The sequence below is a fragment of the Martes martes genome (assembly GCF_963455335.1).
Source record: "Martes martes genome assembly, chromosome: 3".
NCBI classification, from domain to species: domain Eukaryota; kingdom Metazoa; phylum Chordata; class Mammalia; order Carnivora; family Mustelidae; genus Martes; species Martes martes.
The window spans coordinates 80,006,531-80,024,157 of record NC_137890.1 but is presented as its reverse complement, the minus strand read 5'-3'; the positions used below and the strand labels follow the sequence as shown (position 1 = coordinate 80,024,157).

At 36.1% G+C, this 17,627-nt stretch overlaps 1 protein-coding gene across 2 annotated transcripts in view; it reads right to left on the bottom strand.

The window, feature by feature from the left end:
• ZDHHC20 (zDHHC palmitoyltransferase 20) overlaps positions 1–17,627 on the bottom strand; it is a 75,202-nt gene that overhangs the window by 8,304 nt on the left and 49,271 nt on the right. For both annotated transcript variants that reach the window (XM_080797886.1, XM_080797887.1), the window contains exons 6-9: positions 17,337–17,369; positions 16,608–16,728; positions 7,570–7,702; positions 3,462–3,588 (exon numbers count right to left, since the gene is read on the bottom strand). In XM_080797886.1, coding sequence (XP_080654012.1) covers positions 3,462–3,588; positions 7,570–7,702; positions 16,608–16,728; positions 17,337–17,369 — 414 coding nt within the window. The remainder of the gene's footprint in view (positions 1–3,461; positions 3,589–7,569; positions 7,703–16,607; positions 16,729–17,336; positions 17,370–17,627) is intronic.

The following is a 17,627-nucleotide window of genomic DNA, read 5'->3' as shown; positions in this document are numbered from 1 at the left end:
AAAAAGATTATGATGCCTATTAAAATTATGATACCTCAAACACAGACATTCAAATATGTGGGAAGTTGGCTAATTAAATATTTGGGTAATTGACATTATAATGCTTATTAATATTATGATTCCCTATTAAGATTATGATATCTCAAACACAGGTAATCAAATATTTGGTTAACTGACCTACTCATCACAATCATTTAAGACACCAAAGAAGCTCAAATTGAAATGCAAAATGTAAATTCCAAATATTTATTCATTTGACAAATATTTTATTAAATGCCTATGATGCCCTGGGTACTATTATCAGGACTAGGGATACAGCAGTGAACAAAAGAGAAGAAAACCTCTGCCCTCAAGAAATTTACAATCTAAAAAAAAGTACGGACATATCTTAATTTCACATTTTAAAATTATTAAAATGATGTATAATAGGGACTTTCATCTCCAGCCAAGATGGATTAACTGATAAATGTGACCTTTTGTCATGAACAACCAGAAAACCGAACAGTATATACAATAACTGTTTTCCAAACAAACAACACAGAACTGTGGTCCCTGAAAAAAGAGAAACCAACCGAGTCCCAGGTTTCTGCCAGGACTTGAGCACCACTAGGATAAAAAAGTAGAGTAAGGTAGTCTCAGTCAACTGAGGTGACAGAGATGGGTGTTTCAAGAAGTTGCAGTAGCTTGAATCTACTGGACAGAGCTGAGGAAGAGGGAGATATGCAAAGAAAGGACCACAACAAGTGCACAGCATTTTACTGGAGCGTTTTGATGAATGCTAAGCTACACATGTGAATCTAGGCTTAAAACAGCCTCAAAAGGACCAAGCTAAAACACAAGTAACTCCCAAAGGGAGGGAGCAAAATTTATTTATTTTTAAAATTTATTTATGACAGAGAGAGATAACGAGAGAGGGAATATAAACACAGGGGAGCTGGAGAGGGAGAAGCAGGCTCCCTGCTGAGCAGGACGCCAGATATGGGGCTCGATCCAAGGACCCTGGGACCATGACCCGAGCTGAAGGCAGACGCTTAAGAACTGAGCCACCCAGATGCCAGGAGAGCAAAATTTAATACACAGAATTTAAAATGTCTACCATATAATAAAAAATTACTTGTATAGGGGTGCCTGGGTGGCTCAGTGGGTTAAAGCCGCTGCCTTCAGCTCAGGTCATGATCCTAGGGTCCTGGGATTGAGCCCCACATCGGGCTCTCTGCTCAGCGGGGAGCCTGCTTCCCTTCCTCTCTCTCTGCCTACTTGTGATCTTTGTCAAATAAATAAATAAAATCTTTTAAAAAAATTACTTGTATGAAAAGTAGCAGGAAAATGTGGTTCACAACTAAGAAAAAAATAGTTAATAGAAAAGAATTAGAAATGACTATGAAAATTTGAAGCAAATATTTTTTTTAATTTTTAAAAAAGATTTTATTTATTTATTTGAAAGACAGAGATCACAAGTATGCAGAGAGGCAGGCAGAGAGAGAGGAAGGGAAGCAGGCTCCCCGCTGAACAGAGAGCCTAATGTGAAGCTTGATCCCAGGACCCCAGGATCATGACCTAAGCCAAATGCAGAGGCTTTAACCCACTGAGCCACCCAGGCGCCCCAGCAAATACTTTAAAAGAGTGACTATAAATATGTCTGTGAATTAACTGGAAAAAAATGGATATGAGAAGAGAAATGTAAGATATAAAAAAGAACCAAATTGAACTTCTAGAGTTAAAAAAATACAATATCTGAAATGAAAATTCACCGGATGAGCTTAACAGCAGAGCAGACATCATAAAAGAAAGGGTCAGTGAACTTACAGACATAGCAACAGAAACTATCCAAACTTTAGGAGACAGAGAAAAAAGATGGGGCCTGGGGAGCAAAGAACAGCAATGACCTGTGGATCACAATCAAGCAGTTAAACAAACGTATATTTAAGAGTGCGCCAAAAACCAGTGGAGGGAGAGCATGAAAATTATTCAAATGTGATGAAAACTATAAATTCACAGATCCAAGAAGCCTAATGAACTCCAGAGAGGATTAACACAAAGAAACCATACCAAAAACCATCATCATCGAATGGCTTAATATCAGTGATAAAGATAAAATCTTAGAAGTAGCCAAAGGGCAAAAAAAAAGACATATTAATTTACAAACAGTGGAATACAGATAAGAGTGAGGCTGAGTCTTGTCAAAACAATGCAAGCCAGAAGTTAATGGAACAACATCTTTAAAGAAAGCGGAAAAAACCAAAACCAAACCAGTCAATACTGAAATCTTGGTTTAGAGAAAATAATTTTAAAAAATACTAGTCTGTGTTCTATCTAGTCAGTGTGGAAAACCTTGTAATACAGGAGATGATATAGTACACAAAAGAGACTGAGGCGCTTAAATGTACAACAGTAGGATCTATCAAATGAAACACAGAAAAAAGATTGAACAAAAAATGGACAGTGTATCAGGGAGCTGTGGTAGAACTTCAAGTGTACTAATATACATGTAACTGGAGTCTCTACAGTAATGGGGAAGGGGGGTGGGGATGACAAAATAAGTATTTAAAGAAATAATGGTTAAAATACTTTCCAAATTCGATGAAAGTTACAAAATCGCAGTTCCAAGAAGCTCAACCAATTCCAAGCATAAGAAACATAAAGAAAACTATATAGCAAGGCACATCATAATCAAACTGCATGAAACTAGTGCTAAAAAGCACATCTTAAAAGGACCGAGTGAGTGAAAATAAGACACATTACATATGGAGTAAAAAAAGAATGACTGCAAACTTCTTGTGAGAAAAAATGTAACCCAGAAGACAGTGAAGCAGAATCTAGAATTATATGCTAAGCAAAAATGTCTTTCAAAAGTGAAAGCAAAATGTTATTTTCAGACAAAAATATAGGAAATACAGCTAAACAAGAGGGAAAAATCCTGTAACATTTATAAATACGTCACTTGAATTTCAAATATTTTTTACTTTCCTGTAATGACTTTGGATATAGATGGCCTAAGATGGCTGGGAATTTGGGAGAAAAGGAAACTGAATCATCTCAAGGATATACTTTCATTTAAATTTGAAGTTAAAAATTGCATTATGTGTTGGGTCTTCTTTTAAGACACAACAGAATATACAATCTGTGATAGAATCTTTGAAGATATAGCTAGTAAGTATAAAGTCTTATGATTCTCTATTTCAAACAACTTATTTTCCTCTTGAAGGAAAAAGAGTGATTGTTATTTTTAGGAATCATCTTTTTTTTCTACTTTCCATTCAAATATATGCCCAAACTCTTTTTGGGAGAGTTTAATAAAAAACATGAAAAATATTTTATATAATCAAGATGTTCTGAGTTTTCATTCTCAAGGCTCATAAGATGTCATTATATACTGTATTCTCTGAATCTTAAGCCATTTAAACAGAGAGACAGACTATCACAGATTCCGTAGTTTCTGAGACCTGCATTTTGTACATTACCTTGAAAATATTGGAAGTAGCCAGTATTTCTTTTCATCACCAAAGACTTGTCTCCAATTTTTACTGCATCCAAGAGAAAAACCATTTCCATCAGGTCCATATGAAAATGTGGCAGAGCGGAATGATTCTGTTATATGTACATATATTAAAAAAAGAGTTAATCTATTTAAAAATTATATGAGGATGGAAAGTAGCAATTTTCTTGCTTTATATCTTTTTTTAAAAAAGACTTTTTAATTTATTTGACAGTGAGAGAGAGATCACAAGTAGGCAAAGAGGCAGGCAGAGAGAGAAAGAGGGGGAAGAAGGGTCCCTGCTGAGCAGAGAACCTGATGCAGGCCTTGATCCCAGGACCCTGGGATCATGACCTGAGCTGAAGGCAGAGGCTTAACCCACTGAGCCACTCTGGTGCCCACTTTATATTTTTGATATCAAAATTATATAAATATAATTTAAAATAAGATAATTATAATAATTAAAAGAAAAATTTCTGAAACTTATTTGGGAAAAAAATAGCACCTCTGAGTATTTCATCACCTTTATAAAATGAAAATGTGAAAACAATTATCTAATATTACTAAAAATCTATTGAAGTGTGTTCACTATATCTCACCTTTTTAAAAAGATATCTAGCTCTTGCAACCCACTCATTTACTACTTAATGAAATTCTTACTATGTGCCTAATAGCACAGTACCAGGTATTTGAGATCCAAAGATAAATGAGATGAAATTCTTACCAAAGAACCCACAATCTAACAAACTCTAATAAAACTACACTGTGATATACATGTGTGAATGGGGGTGGTAGTATGTGAGCATGATCCTGAACAAAAAATAAAAGATAAAGAAGCAGATGGTGATCAGAGACCATTATTTCAAGTTTGGATATTAAGTGATGCTGAGTGGGGGCTAGAGAAAAATACATATTTCACAAGAAAAAGGTTTTTTTTCTTTATTTAAAAATACAATTTATTTTATCATGTTTTATAAGCTAAGGATAAAAAGGCAGGGAGAGAGGAATTGGAAAAGGTTGATGATATAGAAAGTAAGGTAAAAATTGATGGAAGAAAATTCTAAAGGAAAGGAGACATCCTCTAGAAGAGTTCTAAAGATTAACCTTAGATACCAGAAAAGACATTTGTCCTCAGAAGTTAGAGGCAGAGTGACAGTGATGGGCTTGAAAGAAAAAATGTCTGTGTAAGGTTATAAAGGGGAGAAGATAAGAAATTACTTGTGACAACTTCTTATTTTTTCAGAAACACGTGACATGACTGCCAAATAAAGGACCCAAGTGAGGTCTGACACTTTAAATGTGTAGGTGCACCAGTTGCTATGGGAGTGAGACTGCCTTCCTCAGCTTTCTATAGCCTGACCTACTTGTGGGTAGAGTAGAGAGCTGGAATAGCTCAGGTCATGCATCAGTAGCTGAATGATAGGAGAAAGCCAGGACATGTATAGTGTGAGAGTGCTGTCAAGAGTTGTTAAAGTCGGGGCACCTGGGTGGCTCAGTGGTTAAGCCTCTGCTTTCAGCTCAGGTCATGATCTCAGGGTCCTGAGATTGAGCCCCGCATTGAGCCCCATGTCAGGCTCTCTGCACGGCAGGGAGCCTGCTTCCCCCTCTCTCTCTGCCTGCCTCTCTGCCAACTTGTGATCCCTCTCTGTCAAATAAATAAGTAAAATCTTTTAAAAAGAGTTGTCATTTGTTACAGGATCTAGGATGGGAAAGGTGAGAAATGAGACCAGGAGAATGCAGGCAGTGTAAAAGATGAAATATAGTTGGCGTACAGAAAAAGAGAGCTGCAAGGACGACGAGTGGCCAGAGAATGGAAAGTTCAAACTGACAATTTCAGGTGCTCTTCAGTTCCAAGGGATTAAAAGATTCAGTGTTTAATTTATGGTAAAGATTGGCCATGAGCATCAAAGGGAGCAGCTTGCCTGTTTGGGATAATAGCATTTGTTTGAATACAGAAACTCTTTAAACTGGGGAAATGGTCTCAAGATAGGTAGGTGACAGTTACGGAGAAGGGTGGAGATGACAGAAAGTGTTCTCCAAGGACAGAAGAACAGAACTCTGGAAGGAGCAGTAGAGAACCAGCTTAGGTAGGGCCAGGGGTGTGGAAGGTGAGCTGTAAAGGAGGTGGTGTGCCACGGTAGTTTTTTCAAAATAAGCGTTAAAACACCTTTAAAGGTGTTTTTCACATCTATTTTGTGTGTGTGTGTGTGTGTGACCAGCATATCTTTTTAATGAACTAAAACAGAAAATATTACAGTACATTGCATATGTAGAGATTAATGACGTTCTGAATATACTTGCCTATTTTATTTATATAATTTTATAAACATGTGCATCCCCTAGGTCACAATATAAATGATGCCTTTCTTACTGTAGTCACTGGCAAAAAAGACTGAAGAATACTTACTGCTTAGAGAGAAGAATACTGCTTAAAGAGAACGCTAGGTTTCCCATGAAGTACGCCTCTCTCATAACTAAGGGGTTAGGCAGGAAATGAAGCAGGCTTGGAACTATGGCAAATTAAAGTGTTCAGGCTCCCATCTAAAACAGTCAGCTACTACTCAGTTCCAACTGAAGGATGCCAGATAGGAACATGGGCCTACTGTTGTTTTTTATTTTTTTAAAGACTTCATTCATTTATTTGACAGAGAGAGATCACAAGTAGGCAGAGAGGCAGGCAGAGAGAGAGGGGGAAGCAGGCTCTCTGCTGTGCAGAGAACCTGATGTGGCGCTCGATCTCAGGACCCTGAGATCATGATCTGAGCTGAAGGCAGAGGCTTAACTCACTGAGCCACCCAGACGCCCCAGAACATGGGCCTACTGTTACCAGACTTAGCAATTTTTGAAAAGAAATCTACTTTTCTATGTGAAATCTCTTCGTTTTTAATTGGCATAGTTCATAAGGGCTAGACTTTGCATGTAAGCTGCCTTTTACCATTGATGAGTAAAGGTAAGGAGATGGCAGGGTACTCTGTGGAGAGGATAACAAATTAATTACTAAATACAAGAAAGATTATTTACATAGAAAAGGGATGAAGGCATGATGGAACTGGAGGAGAGTTCCACAACGGAGAGGGAGCTGGAGAAGAAAGGGCATAGAAATCCTTACCCTGGAGCCCATCAGGCCTTTTTATGACTCAGTAAGACAACAAAGTTAAAATAATCCAAATATAAACATATCTGAAAGCTTCCCTAAAATGTCCTCATCTTTCTGTATTATAATCTATCTGCCTCCAATTGCTCTGGTAGACACATGGCTTTAGATGTCAAGGAGTCTTTGACTTTCCTATGAAACAATGTGACAGATTCCTATTTTGTATCTGATTGGCTGATGTATACATCAGCCAATGCCTAAATATTTCAATTATAGCACAGTGGCTACTTAGAGGCCAATAGCTTAGTTTGAGTCAATGTCATACCACCTTTATTTAGGAAATGTTTGTCCAATTATTTTAATACCTTAATGAATTCTCCCCCTCTATTTCACTTTTTAAATAATGAGCAAAATAAGGAAATAAATGCTGATATTAGTGGTATAGTTGACATAAAGATGGAAATGATTAACCATGCTAAAATGCTACTCCTTAGCCTCAATCAGGGAACACACCAATCACTGTGTAATCACAGGTGGGGAAAAAAGTAAAGAATACGTTTTAGCTAAAAGATAAGCTGTAGTGGGGGCACCTTGATGGCTTAGTCCATTAAGCGACTGACTCTTGATTTTGGTGCAGGTCATGATCCTCAGGGTCATGAGACTGAGCCCTGCTTCTCTTCTTCTCCCTCTCCCTCTGCCCCTCCCCCTGCCTGTTTATTTGTTCTCATAAATAAATAAATCTTAAAAAAAATAAAATTTATATAGTTCTTTTATATACAGTATACTACTGAAAATACATGCAAATGCCAATCTCACATCCTCATTCTTCAAAATATTGAAATTCTACATTTATTATATACCCATTGTTCTTATCTAGTCACAGTAAACCTTAATGCAGAATGATTTTCTATTTCTTTATCATCTGACTATTGTCCTCATGATTTCATAGTCATCTATGGTCATTTTCCTAAATAATTATGATTTCTTTTAGCCTACTTACCTATTGTTGTTCTGTTTTTTCCAACTAGCCAGCAGTGGTAGCTGAAAAGTGATAGGACGCTGATGAAAAACATTGTAGACACGAAGAAAAGGAAAAGTACATGGAACTTCGCACGTGTATCAGAGAGTTCATTCTGAGGAAGGAAGAAAGAAGAGTTAACTTTATTTAGAACAGCCAGCCCTTAAAGTATATTGTTATTTGATTCTTCCTAAAGACTGCTGAATCTACCAAAAATCTTGCCAGATATGAAGAATATAAAATAAATTCAGATAATAAATCCAAAAGCAACATCTCCCAAAACAGAAAACTGGCATTATCAAAGGAGCTTGCTTGTATGAAAGGTTGAAAGGGTCATTTAAAAAAATTACTCTTAAACATTGAAGAAATTTAGTAATATATTCAATAAAAAAAGATGCATTTTTAAACTCATTTTTCTTTTGTACTTTATGCATATATTCATAAGCTTTCCCTGATATCCAGGTTATACATGGGGTTTTCCTTATCTATGCTAAAGTATTTGCTTATTTTAATTATAAATGCTGCTAACCAGATACTAATTGTGATAAATTTGTGTACTTCTTTAATTTCTATTTTTGGAAGACCCCAGCATATATCCCCATGCCCTCAGTTGTTTTACCCTCAGCTTTTTTACCCTCACTCAATTCCTACACTTTTTCTTTCTTTCTTTTTTTTTTTTGTAATTAGCAGTTTTGGTAAATACATTTACCATAAGGTATTAGTGAATGAAAACAGCTTTGCTGTTACCCCTTTTCTTATAGCTATATTCATTTTAACAGAAGCAAAATCTTAGTATCCTTTAATAGGAGAAAGAGGAAGCCTTTAAGTGTCAGCTCTTAAAATAAAACCACATGGGCAAATTACAGACTCCACTAGAACATGGGTGGTCCTGGCTTGATTTAAACATAGTTTACAGGATAAAATGAAGGTTTTTAGCATTAGATTATTCTGACATATATTTTTTACTCTTCTCTCCCAGAGTAACCACAGTGCCTTTAAACATACCAAGCAATTCTTTTAACTTCCCTTCTTGTGAAGCAAATGAGTATTATACATATTTACTATAAACTGTCACAAGAATGGCATGGCAATAATGTTATTTTACCTTTGGACAACTCTCTGTAGATTTCCTGCGGCAAAGCTTGTACAAATAGAGATAATGTATTAAGAAACCAAATTTTATACAAAATTATCCTGAACACTAGTTTTATAAATCTTTTGTTTTGAAGGAACACTGAGATGTTGTTTTCTAAAGGTCATTGACAACATTTTCTCCAAAAACACAAAAATGAAAACAGACAAGAATATTTAGCTCCTAAAACAAAAAAACAAACAAACAAAACAAAAAAAAACCACAAAGAATATTTAGCTCCTCAAGCACATCTGAGGTACACTTTAAATATATACTTTCCCTCTGTTTTTTAAAGAGACTAAAATCTAGGAAAAAAATTAATTTTTTTTAGCAAATAGCCTTTATTTAAAACTTCTGATTAGCAGTTTCTAAAACTCTGAAAACTATCACCTTCACTCACTACGACTGCAAAAGTCTTCTAAGAGGTGCTGTCACTTGACCTGCAGTCTAGTTTCAGCTCTGTAATCAGAGTGATCCATTACATTTAAGACAATGTTACTCCTCTGCTCCCGTTTCACTGAGGCACAAAAGACACAGTCCTCCAACACTCTCCAAGGCCCACTGCCTGGACTTCTCATTAATCCCATTCTTGCTCATTCTAATCCAGCCACACTAGCTAGCCTCCTTGCTGTTAAACAAACATGGAGGGGCCACTCCTACTTTGGGGCCTTTGCTCCAAACTCCAGATGTTTCTTCAAAAATGTTCTTCTCTCAAATGTCCACTAACTCCCTTTAAGTCTCTGCTCAAATCTTATCTTCGGAAATCTACCCTTACACTCTTTAAAAAATTGAGATATAACTGAACATATAACATTCTATTAGTTTCAGGTGTAAAACATGACTCAATATATGTACACATTGCAAAAGTCACAATATGTACAATTGCAAAAGTCACAATAAGTCTAGTTAACACCCATACCACAATTACAAAAACTTTTTTCTAGTGATGAGATCTTTTAAGATGTACTATCTTAGCAACTTTCAAATATACCTAACTATAGTCACCATATTGTGCATTATATACCCAAAACTTATTCATGTTATTTTGAGCACCTTCATCCACTTTACCCATCCCCCACCCACTGCCCCAACAATCACCAATCTGTTATCTAGGAGTCCAAAAAAATTTTTTTTTAGATTCTACGTAAGTGACAAAAACAGTTGTCTTTCTCTGACTTATTTCACTTAGTGTAATGTCTTCCAGGCCCATCCATATGATCACAAATGGCAGGGTTTCCTAAGTTTTTATGGCCAAGTAATATTCCATCGTGTACACGTACACGTACACGTACACACACACACATACACGCACACATAGTTTTCTTCATCCATTCATCCACTGATGGGACACTTAGGTTGTTTTCATGTCTTGGCTATTATAAATAAGCTGCAATGCACATGGAGCATGCACTTATCTTTTCAAGTTAGTGTTTTCATTTCCTTTGGATAAATATCCAGAAGTAGAATTGCTTGGATCATATGGTAGTTCTAATTTTTGGAGGAATCGTCATACTGTTTCCATAGTGGTTAAACCAATCTACATTCCCACCAACAGTACATGGGTTCCTTTTTCTCCACATCCTCGCCAATACTACTTCTTATCTTTTGTTAACAGCCATTCTAAGAGGTATGAGTTGGTATCTCACTGTGGTTTTGATTTGCATTTCCCTGATTAGACACTGAGCAATTTTTCGTGTACCTGCTGGCCATCCATGTCTTTGGAAAAATGTCTGTTCAGATCCTCTGCCCAATTTTTTAATTACTTTTTTTGGGAGGGGGGCTACTGAGTTGTAGGAGTTCTTTACATATTTTGTCTATTAAGCTCGTATCAGATATATGACTTGCAAGTATCTTCTACCATTCAGTATGCTGCCTTTTGTTTTGTTTATTGTTCCCTTTGCTGTATAGAAACTTCTTAGACTGATGTAGTCCCACTTGTTTACTTTTGCTTTTGTTATTTTGGTTTTGGTGTTAAATCTAAAAAATCATCACCAGGACCAATGTGAAGGAGCTTACTGCTAATGTTTTTAAAATCTAGATTTATGGTTTCAAGGCATATGTTCAAATGTTTAATCCATTTGTAATTGATTTTTGTTATGATGTAAGATAGAGATCCAGTTTCATTCTTTTGCATGTGGCTATCCATTTTCCCAACATTATTTATTACAGAGACTACCCTTACCCACTGTATACTCTTGGCTCCTTTGTTGTAAATTAACTGACCAAAGATTCATTGGCTTATTTCTGGCCTATCTCTTTTATTCCATTGGTCTATGTGTCTGTTTTCATGCCAATACCAGGGTTCTGATTACTACAGCTTTGTAATATGGTTTGTAATCAGGAAGTGTGATACCTCCAGCTTTGTTCTTCTTTTTCAAGACTGCCTTGGCTATTTGGGGTCTTTTGCGGTTCCACACAAATTTTAGAACTGTTTGTTCTATTTCTGTGAAAAATGTCTGTGTTGAAAATGTCTAAGTTTTTCTGTGAAAAACTTAGGGATTACACTGATTCTGTAAATGGCTTTTGGTAGTATGGACATTTTAATAATATTAATTCTTCACAATTAACAATGTTAATTCTTCCAGTCCATGAGCACAGATTAACTTTCCATTAATTTGTGCCTTCAATTGCTTTCATCAGTCTCTCATAGTTCTCAGTGTACAGGTCTCTCACCTATCTTTCTTAATTTCTTAAATTTTCTTAATTTCTCTTCTTATAGTCTGTTACTAGTGTATAGAAATGCAATTGATTTTTGAACTGTGCAACTAGTCTTAATTGATTTCTTGGTTCTAACAGTTTTTGGTGGAGACTTCAGGGTATTCTAAATATAATATTATGTATTATGCAAATAGAGACAGCTTTACTTTTTTCCTACTTGAATTTTTTTTTTCTTGCTTAATTGCTTTGGCTAGGACTTCCAATACATACTGTGTTGAATAAATAGCAAGAGTGGGAATCCTGGTCTTTTTCTTAATCTTAGGGGGAAAGCTTTAAGCCTTTCATCAGTGAGTATGATGTTAGCTGTGGGATTGTCATAGAAGGTCTTTACTGTGTTGAGATATATTCCCTCCATACCTACTTTGTTAAGAATTTTTACCAAAAATAGATGTTGAATTTTATCTAATGCTTTTCTGTATCTATTGAGATGATCATATTTCTTCCTTCATTTTGTTAATGTGGTATGTCATGCTGATTGATTTAAAGATGCTGAACCATATCTGCATCCCTGGAATAAATCCCACATGATCACAGTGTATGATTCTTTCAATGAATTGCTGAATTCAGCTTGCTAATATTGTTTTGAGTATTTTTACATCTTTGGCCAACACGTATATAAAGCCTATAATTTTATTTTCTCATAGTGCCCTTGTCCATTTTTGGTATCAGGGTAATACTGGCCTCATAAAATGAATTTGGAAGTGCTCCCTTTTCTATTTTCTTGGGAGATTTTGAGGACTAGCATTAGTTCTTTAAATGTTTGGTAGAGGGGCACCTGGGTGGCTCAGTCATTAAGCATCTGCTTTCAGTTCAGGTCATGACCCCAGGGTCCTGGATGGAGCCCTGAATCGGGCTCCCTGCTCTGTGGGAAGCCTGCTTCTCCCTCTCCCACTCCCCTTGCTTGTGTTCTCTCTCTTGCTGTGTCTCTCTCTGTCAAATAAATAAATAAAAATATTTATTTATAAATAAATAGATGTATGTATGTATGTTTGGTAGAATTCACTACCAAACCATCTGGTCCTGGACTTTTGTTTATTGGGAAGTTACTGATTACTGATTTAATCTCCTTACTAGCAATTAATCTCTTCAGATTTTCTACTTCATCATGATTCAATCTTGGTTGTATTTTCTAGGAAAGTATCCATTTCTGCTAAGTTGTCCATTTTGCTGGTGTATCATTGTTCATAGTAGTCTCTTATGATCCTTTGTATTTCTGTGGCATTAGATACAATGTTTTCTCTTCCATTTCTGATTTCGAGTCCTCTTTCTTTCTTGTGAGTTTAGGTAAAGGTTTGACTATTTTGTTTATCTTTTTAAGAAAACCAGCTCTTTCACTGATCTTTTCTATTGTCTCTTTAGTGTCTACTTATTTCCATTCTGATTTGTTTTTCTTTTTAAAAGATTTTATTTATTTATTTGAGAGAGAGAGAACAAGAGAGAAAGCATGAGAAGGAGGAGGGTCAAAGGAAGCAGTCTTCCCTGCTGAGAAGGAGCCTGGGACTTGATCCTGGGACTCCAGCATCATGACCTGAACCAGACTCAACCAACTAAGCGACCTAGGCACCCACCATTCTGGTATGTTATTTCCCTCCTTGTACTAACTTTGGCTTGTATGTTCTTCTTCTAGTTCCTTGAGATGTGAAGTTAGGTTACTTTAGATCATTCTTATTTGTGAGTTTTCTAGTTTTCTTTTTTTGTAACTGATTTCTAGTTTTATACCACTGTGTTTTCTGTTTCTTTGGATGGAGTATTCTTTTTTTTTTTTTTTTAAGATTTTATTTATTTATTTGACAGACAGAGATCACAAGTAGGCAGACAGGCAGGCAGAGAGAGAGAGGAGGAAGCAGGCTCCCCGTGGAGCAGAGAGTCCGATGTGGGGCTCAATCCCAGGACCCTGAGATCATGACCTGAGCCGAAGGCAGCAGCTTAACCCACTGAGCCACCCAGGCGCCCCTGCATGGAGTATTCTATATGTCTAGTAAGTCCACTTGGCCTAATGTGTCATTTTAATACCAACTACCTTATTTATTTTCTGTCTGGATGATTTATCCATTGATGAAAGTGGGGTGTTAAAGTCCCTACTATTATTGTATTGCTCTCAATTTCTCCCTTTAGGTCTGTTAATATTTGTTTTATTTATCTAGGAGCTCCCATGTGTCTATTAACTTCCTTCATGCCTATTCTCAAATCTGATCGTCTTACTGAGACATGTCTATTCTTATCACTCTCTTTAACACTTCTATCTGCCCCTGTCATACTCACCCCTACACACTTGCCACATCTCTTACTCCACTCTACTTTTACTATTTTTCAGTGTTTACTTCCTAATACACAATAGGATTTACTTATTTATTATGCGTATATGCCATCCTCTTCTCAAAAGTAAGGTCTATAAAAACAGGACTCTGTTTTGTTCACTGATATATCCAAAGTGCCTTGAACACTGCCTGGCACATAGTAGGTACTAAATACATATTTGTTAACTGAAGAAAAAGATTTAAGTTTATTAGTCTTTCCTTATTATGATAAATCGGAAAAAAGTTTTAAAAATATTTATTCTTTTTTTAGAGACAGAAAGAGCATGCACATGAGTGGGGGAAGGGCAGAAAGAAAGGGAGAGAGAATCCCAGGAAGGTTCTGGAAATGCTCAGTGTGGAACCCAAATCAGGGCTCAATCTGATGACCCTGAGGATCACGATCTGAGTTGAAATCAAGAGTTAGATGCTTAATCAACTGAGCCACCCAGTCACCCCCCAAAATATTTATTCTTTAATAAATCATTATATGCAAACACTGCTGAAGTTTCTGGTAAAGAAATGTGAAATTCTATAGTTTAGACTTTATTCATCTGGCACTGAATCCTCTTCATTTAAATAGGGCCACTGAGTAGGATTAAGTAGGTTGTAAACTGAACAAAGACACTTACAACTAGGGGAAGAGCAGAACCCAAAATTCACTGGACTGAGACCACATAGAACTGGGTACTCTCTTCTAATATACACAAAGGCACTGTAAGTACTAACATATCTTGGGTTTTAAATACCCAAAGTTTAAAAACTCAACAATGTGTTAGTGAAAGTCCTTAAAAAGTATTAGATATTTCTTGGAAAAATAATTGTGCTTGATGACTTAAGGCTTTAATTATGTAATTCCCAAGTATGACTATGAATAGCAACTCACAGTGAAAAGTAGTTGGATGTTGAAATAGAGATATTTATGTTCAAAATCTGGCTAGTTTCCTAACTTCTCTAACCTCAGTTTTCAACTTTGGAAATTGGGATAGTAACAACTCTTTCTGCATTAACTCTATTTTCTTATTTTTTGTATTCTTTTTTATTTTTATTTTTAACAGAGAGAGAGAGTGAGTGAGTGGGGGCAGGCAGGAAGAGACACAGGGAAAGGGAGAGAGAGAATCTTAAGGAGGCTCCATGCCCAGTGCAGAGTCCAACATCTCACAACCTTGAGATCATGGCCTGAGCCAAAATCAAAACTTGGATGCTTAACTGACTGAGCCACCCAGGTCCCCCTTATTTTCTGTATTCTTGATGCTCTGGCATCTGAGGCCATGCTGACTGGAGAGAGACCGACTTTCCCACAGCTATCCAGTCCTTAAGTGATAGCAAGGAATAAATCTCTCATACAAAAACTAACAAATCCAGAGTTCATATCCCGTATCACCTCCTCTATCTGACTATTACACTCCACGAGGCAAAACTTCCTTGTCCTAACCACTCCAAGGATACATATAGATAACCAGGGACAACCATTATGCCTAGGGACCACAGATACTATGCAAACTGGCTAACCTAAATCTTGTTACCCTGCCTGGTGCTTCCCTGTGTGGCCCTGCACGGCGTGGTATGACCCTTCCCTCAGAAACTGTGAGCAACAAACTATCTTTTCAATAGTAATCACTTCACAATCTGCTGGCTTCACCACACCTGAAGAGTTCAATTATAAAACCTACATTTTAAAACTTCTTAACAGGATTGTTAGGAAGAGTAAATACAAAGTACTTTTGACCACAGTAATGCCTTCTTCAAAATCAAAGATTTAAATGTGAAAACAAAAACAACTAAAATGCCAAAGGAAAACCTGGGTGAATATTGTGTAAATATACAGTGAATAGATTTAAGCCAGAAATCATAAATGAAAAGTACTACTTTTATATTTTTAATTTTTAAAAGATTTCATTTATTAATTTGAGGGAGTACAGAGCGAGAGAGAGAGAGAGAGTGAGAGCGAGCACACCAGGGGGGAAGAGCATAGGAAGCGGGAGAGGAAGGCTCCTCCTCACTGAGGTGGGAGCCAGATACAGGGCTTGATCCCAGGACCTTGGGATCATGACCTGAGCCAAAGGCAGACACTTAACCAACTGAGCCACCCAGGTGCCCCTTTGATTTCTGATTTTCTGATTATTTATTTAAAAGCAGTACTTTAGGGGTGCCTGGGTGGCTCAGTTGGTTGAGCATCTGCCTCTTGATTTTGGCTGGGGTCAGACCTTAGGGTCCCAGGGTCATGAGGTTGAGCCTTCTGTAGGGCTGGTGCTTAGCACAGAGTCTGCTTCTACCCTTCCTCCCCCTCCAACCCCCATCCTGCTCGAGTGCATGCAATGCACACACTCTCTCCACAATGAATAAAAAAATAACTTCTTAAAAAAAAAGAAATTGTAAGAACACTGCTTTAAAAATATAAAACTTTGATTTGATAAAAATCAAAGAAAACAGGGTTATAAAATATAAATTAAAAATGTGGAAAAAAACACAACTTATGACAGAAAAAGGATTAACATCTATAGAGGCAGGAACCGGATTAGTGGTTATTTGGGCTATTTGCAATTTCACTGTTATTACTGTAAAACTGCAGTTAAGTCTCTTCAACTCAAGTAAAAGCAATTACTTCCTTAAAATTGATAGGTCTATTGTTAGAATATTGCTGGAAATAGTTTGACTCACTAAAAAAAGTTTACTATATCCTATTTAATATCCATTTATTTACAAATAAACATATGAAGGTAAATTGTAATCCCATTTGCTTTCTGATCCATCATAAATTCTACCTAGTAAAATTGAAATAAAGTAAATCTACTTATAATAAAGAATGAATTCTTTATGAATATATCATCTTAAAAAGTTTTACGTATATGTTTTAAGAAAGAAAGAAGACTTACCGTCCAAAATTTTATAAAGTACTGTAAAACTGTTGTAGCCACGAAAAGGCAATATAACAAGGAATACAATAAAAACAGCAGGAAGAATTTGTAATTAGAAAATCCCACACAGTTATTCACCCTAGAAGAATAAAGAAAATCACACTGTAAAAATAAGATAAATCACAACCTATCAGAAACAAAAAACAAAATGATGTTTGCCAAGAGCTGGAGGGGGCTGTGATGGGTATAGAAATTTATTTTGCAAGATGAAAAATTTCCAAAGATTGTTATACAATATAAACATATTTAATACTACTGAACTGTACACTTAGAAATGGTTAAGACAGTAAGTTTTAATGTTATTTTTAAACTATAATAAATAAAAACAATAATACATATGGCAGATAAAAAACATTACTTAGAAATGGGTCATTTGGGAAGTAGGGAGCAGTATCTTAATTGTGGATGTGTGTTTTTAATAAATTCATGAGGGAATTTGGAATTTTAATGTTAATTCTTAATATATACTTACTTGGATTAATAACATCAGAGTATATACTTAAAGGAATACATTTAATATAAACATGTACATACATAAATATGCATATAAATAGGACCAGATCAATCTTGAGTAATCGAGTAATTGAACTGACCCTCAAAATTTGGGAATGCTGAGATAAATTACTCTCAATTCTCTCCTTCCCACCTCTCCACCCCCAATGTAATTTCCTCTTTTTTTATACATACCAAGGACAGTGATGATCCATCTTAAGAACACATCTAAAAAACAAATAAACATAAGAAAATCCTTGCACAAAAATTCCCCTAATTCTAATTTCTGATAATTTTTTCTTTCTTTGGCTTAATTTTTTTTTTTAAAGATTTATTTATTTATTTATTTATTTGACAGACAGAGACTACAAGTAGGCAGAGAAGCAGGCAGAGAGAGAGGAGAAAGCAGGCTCCCCGCTGAGCAGAGAGCCCAATGCGGGGCTCGATCCCAGGACCCTGGGATCATGACCTGAGCCGAAGGCAGAG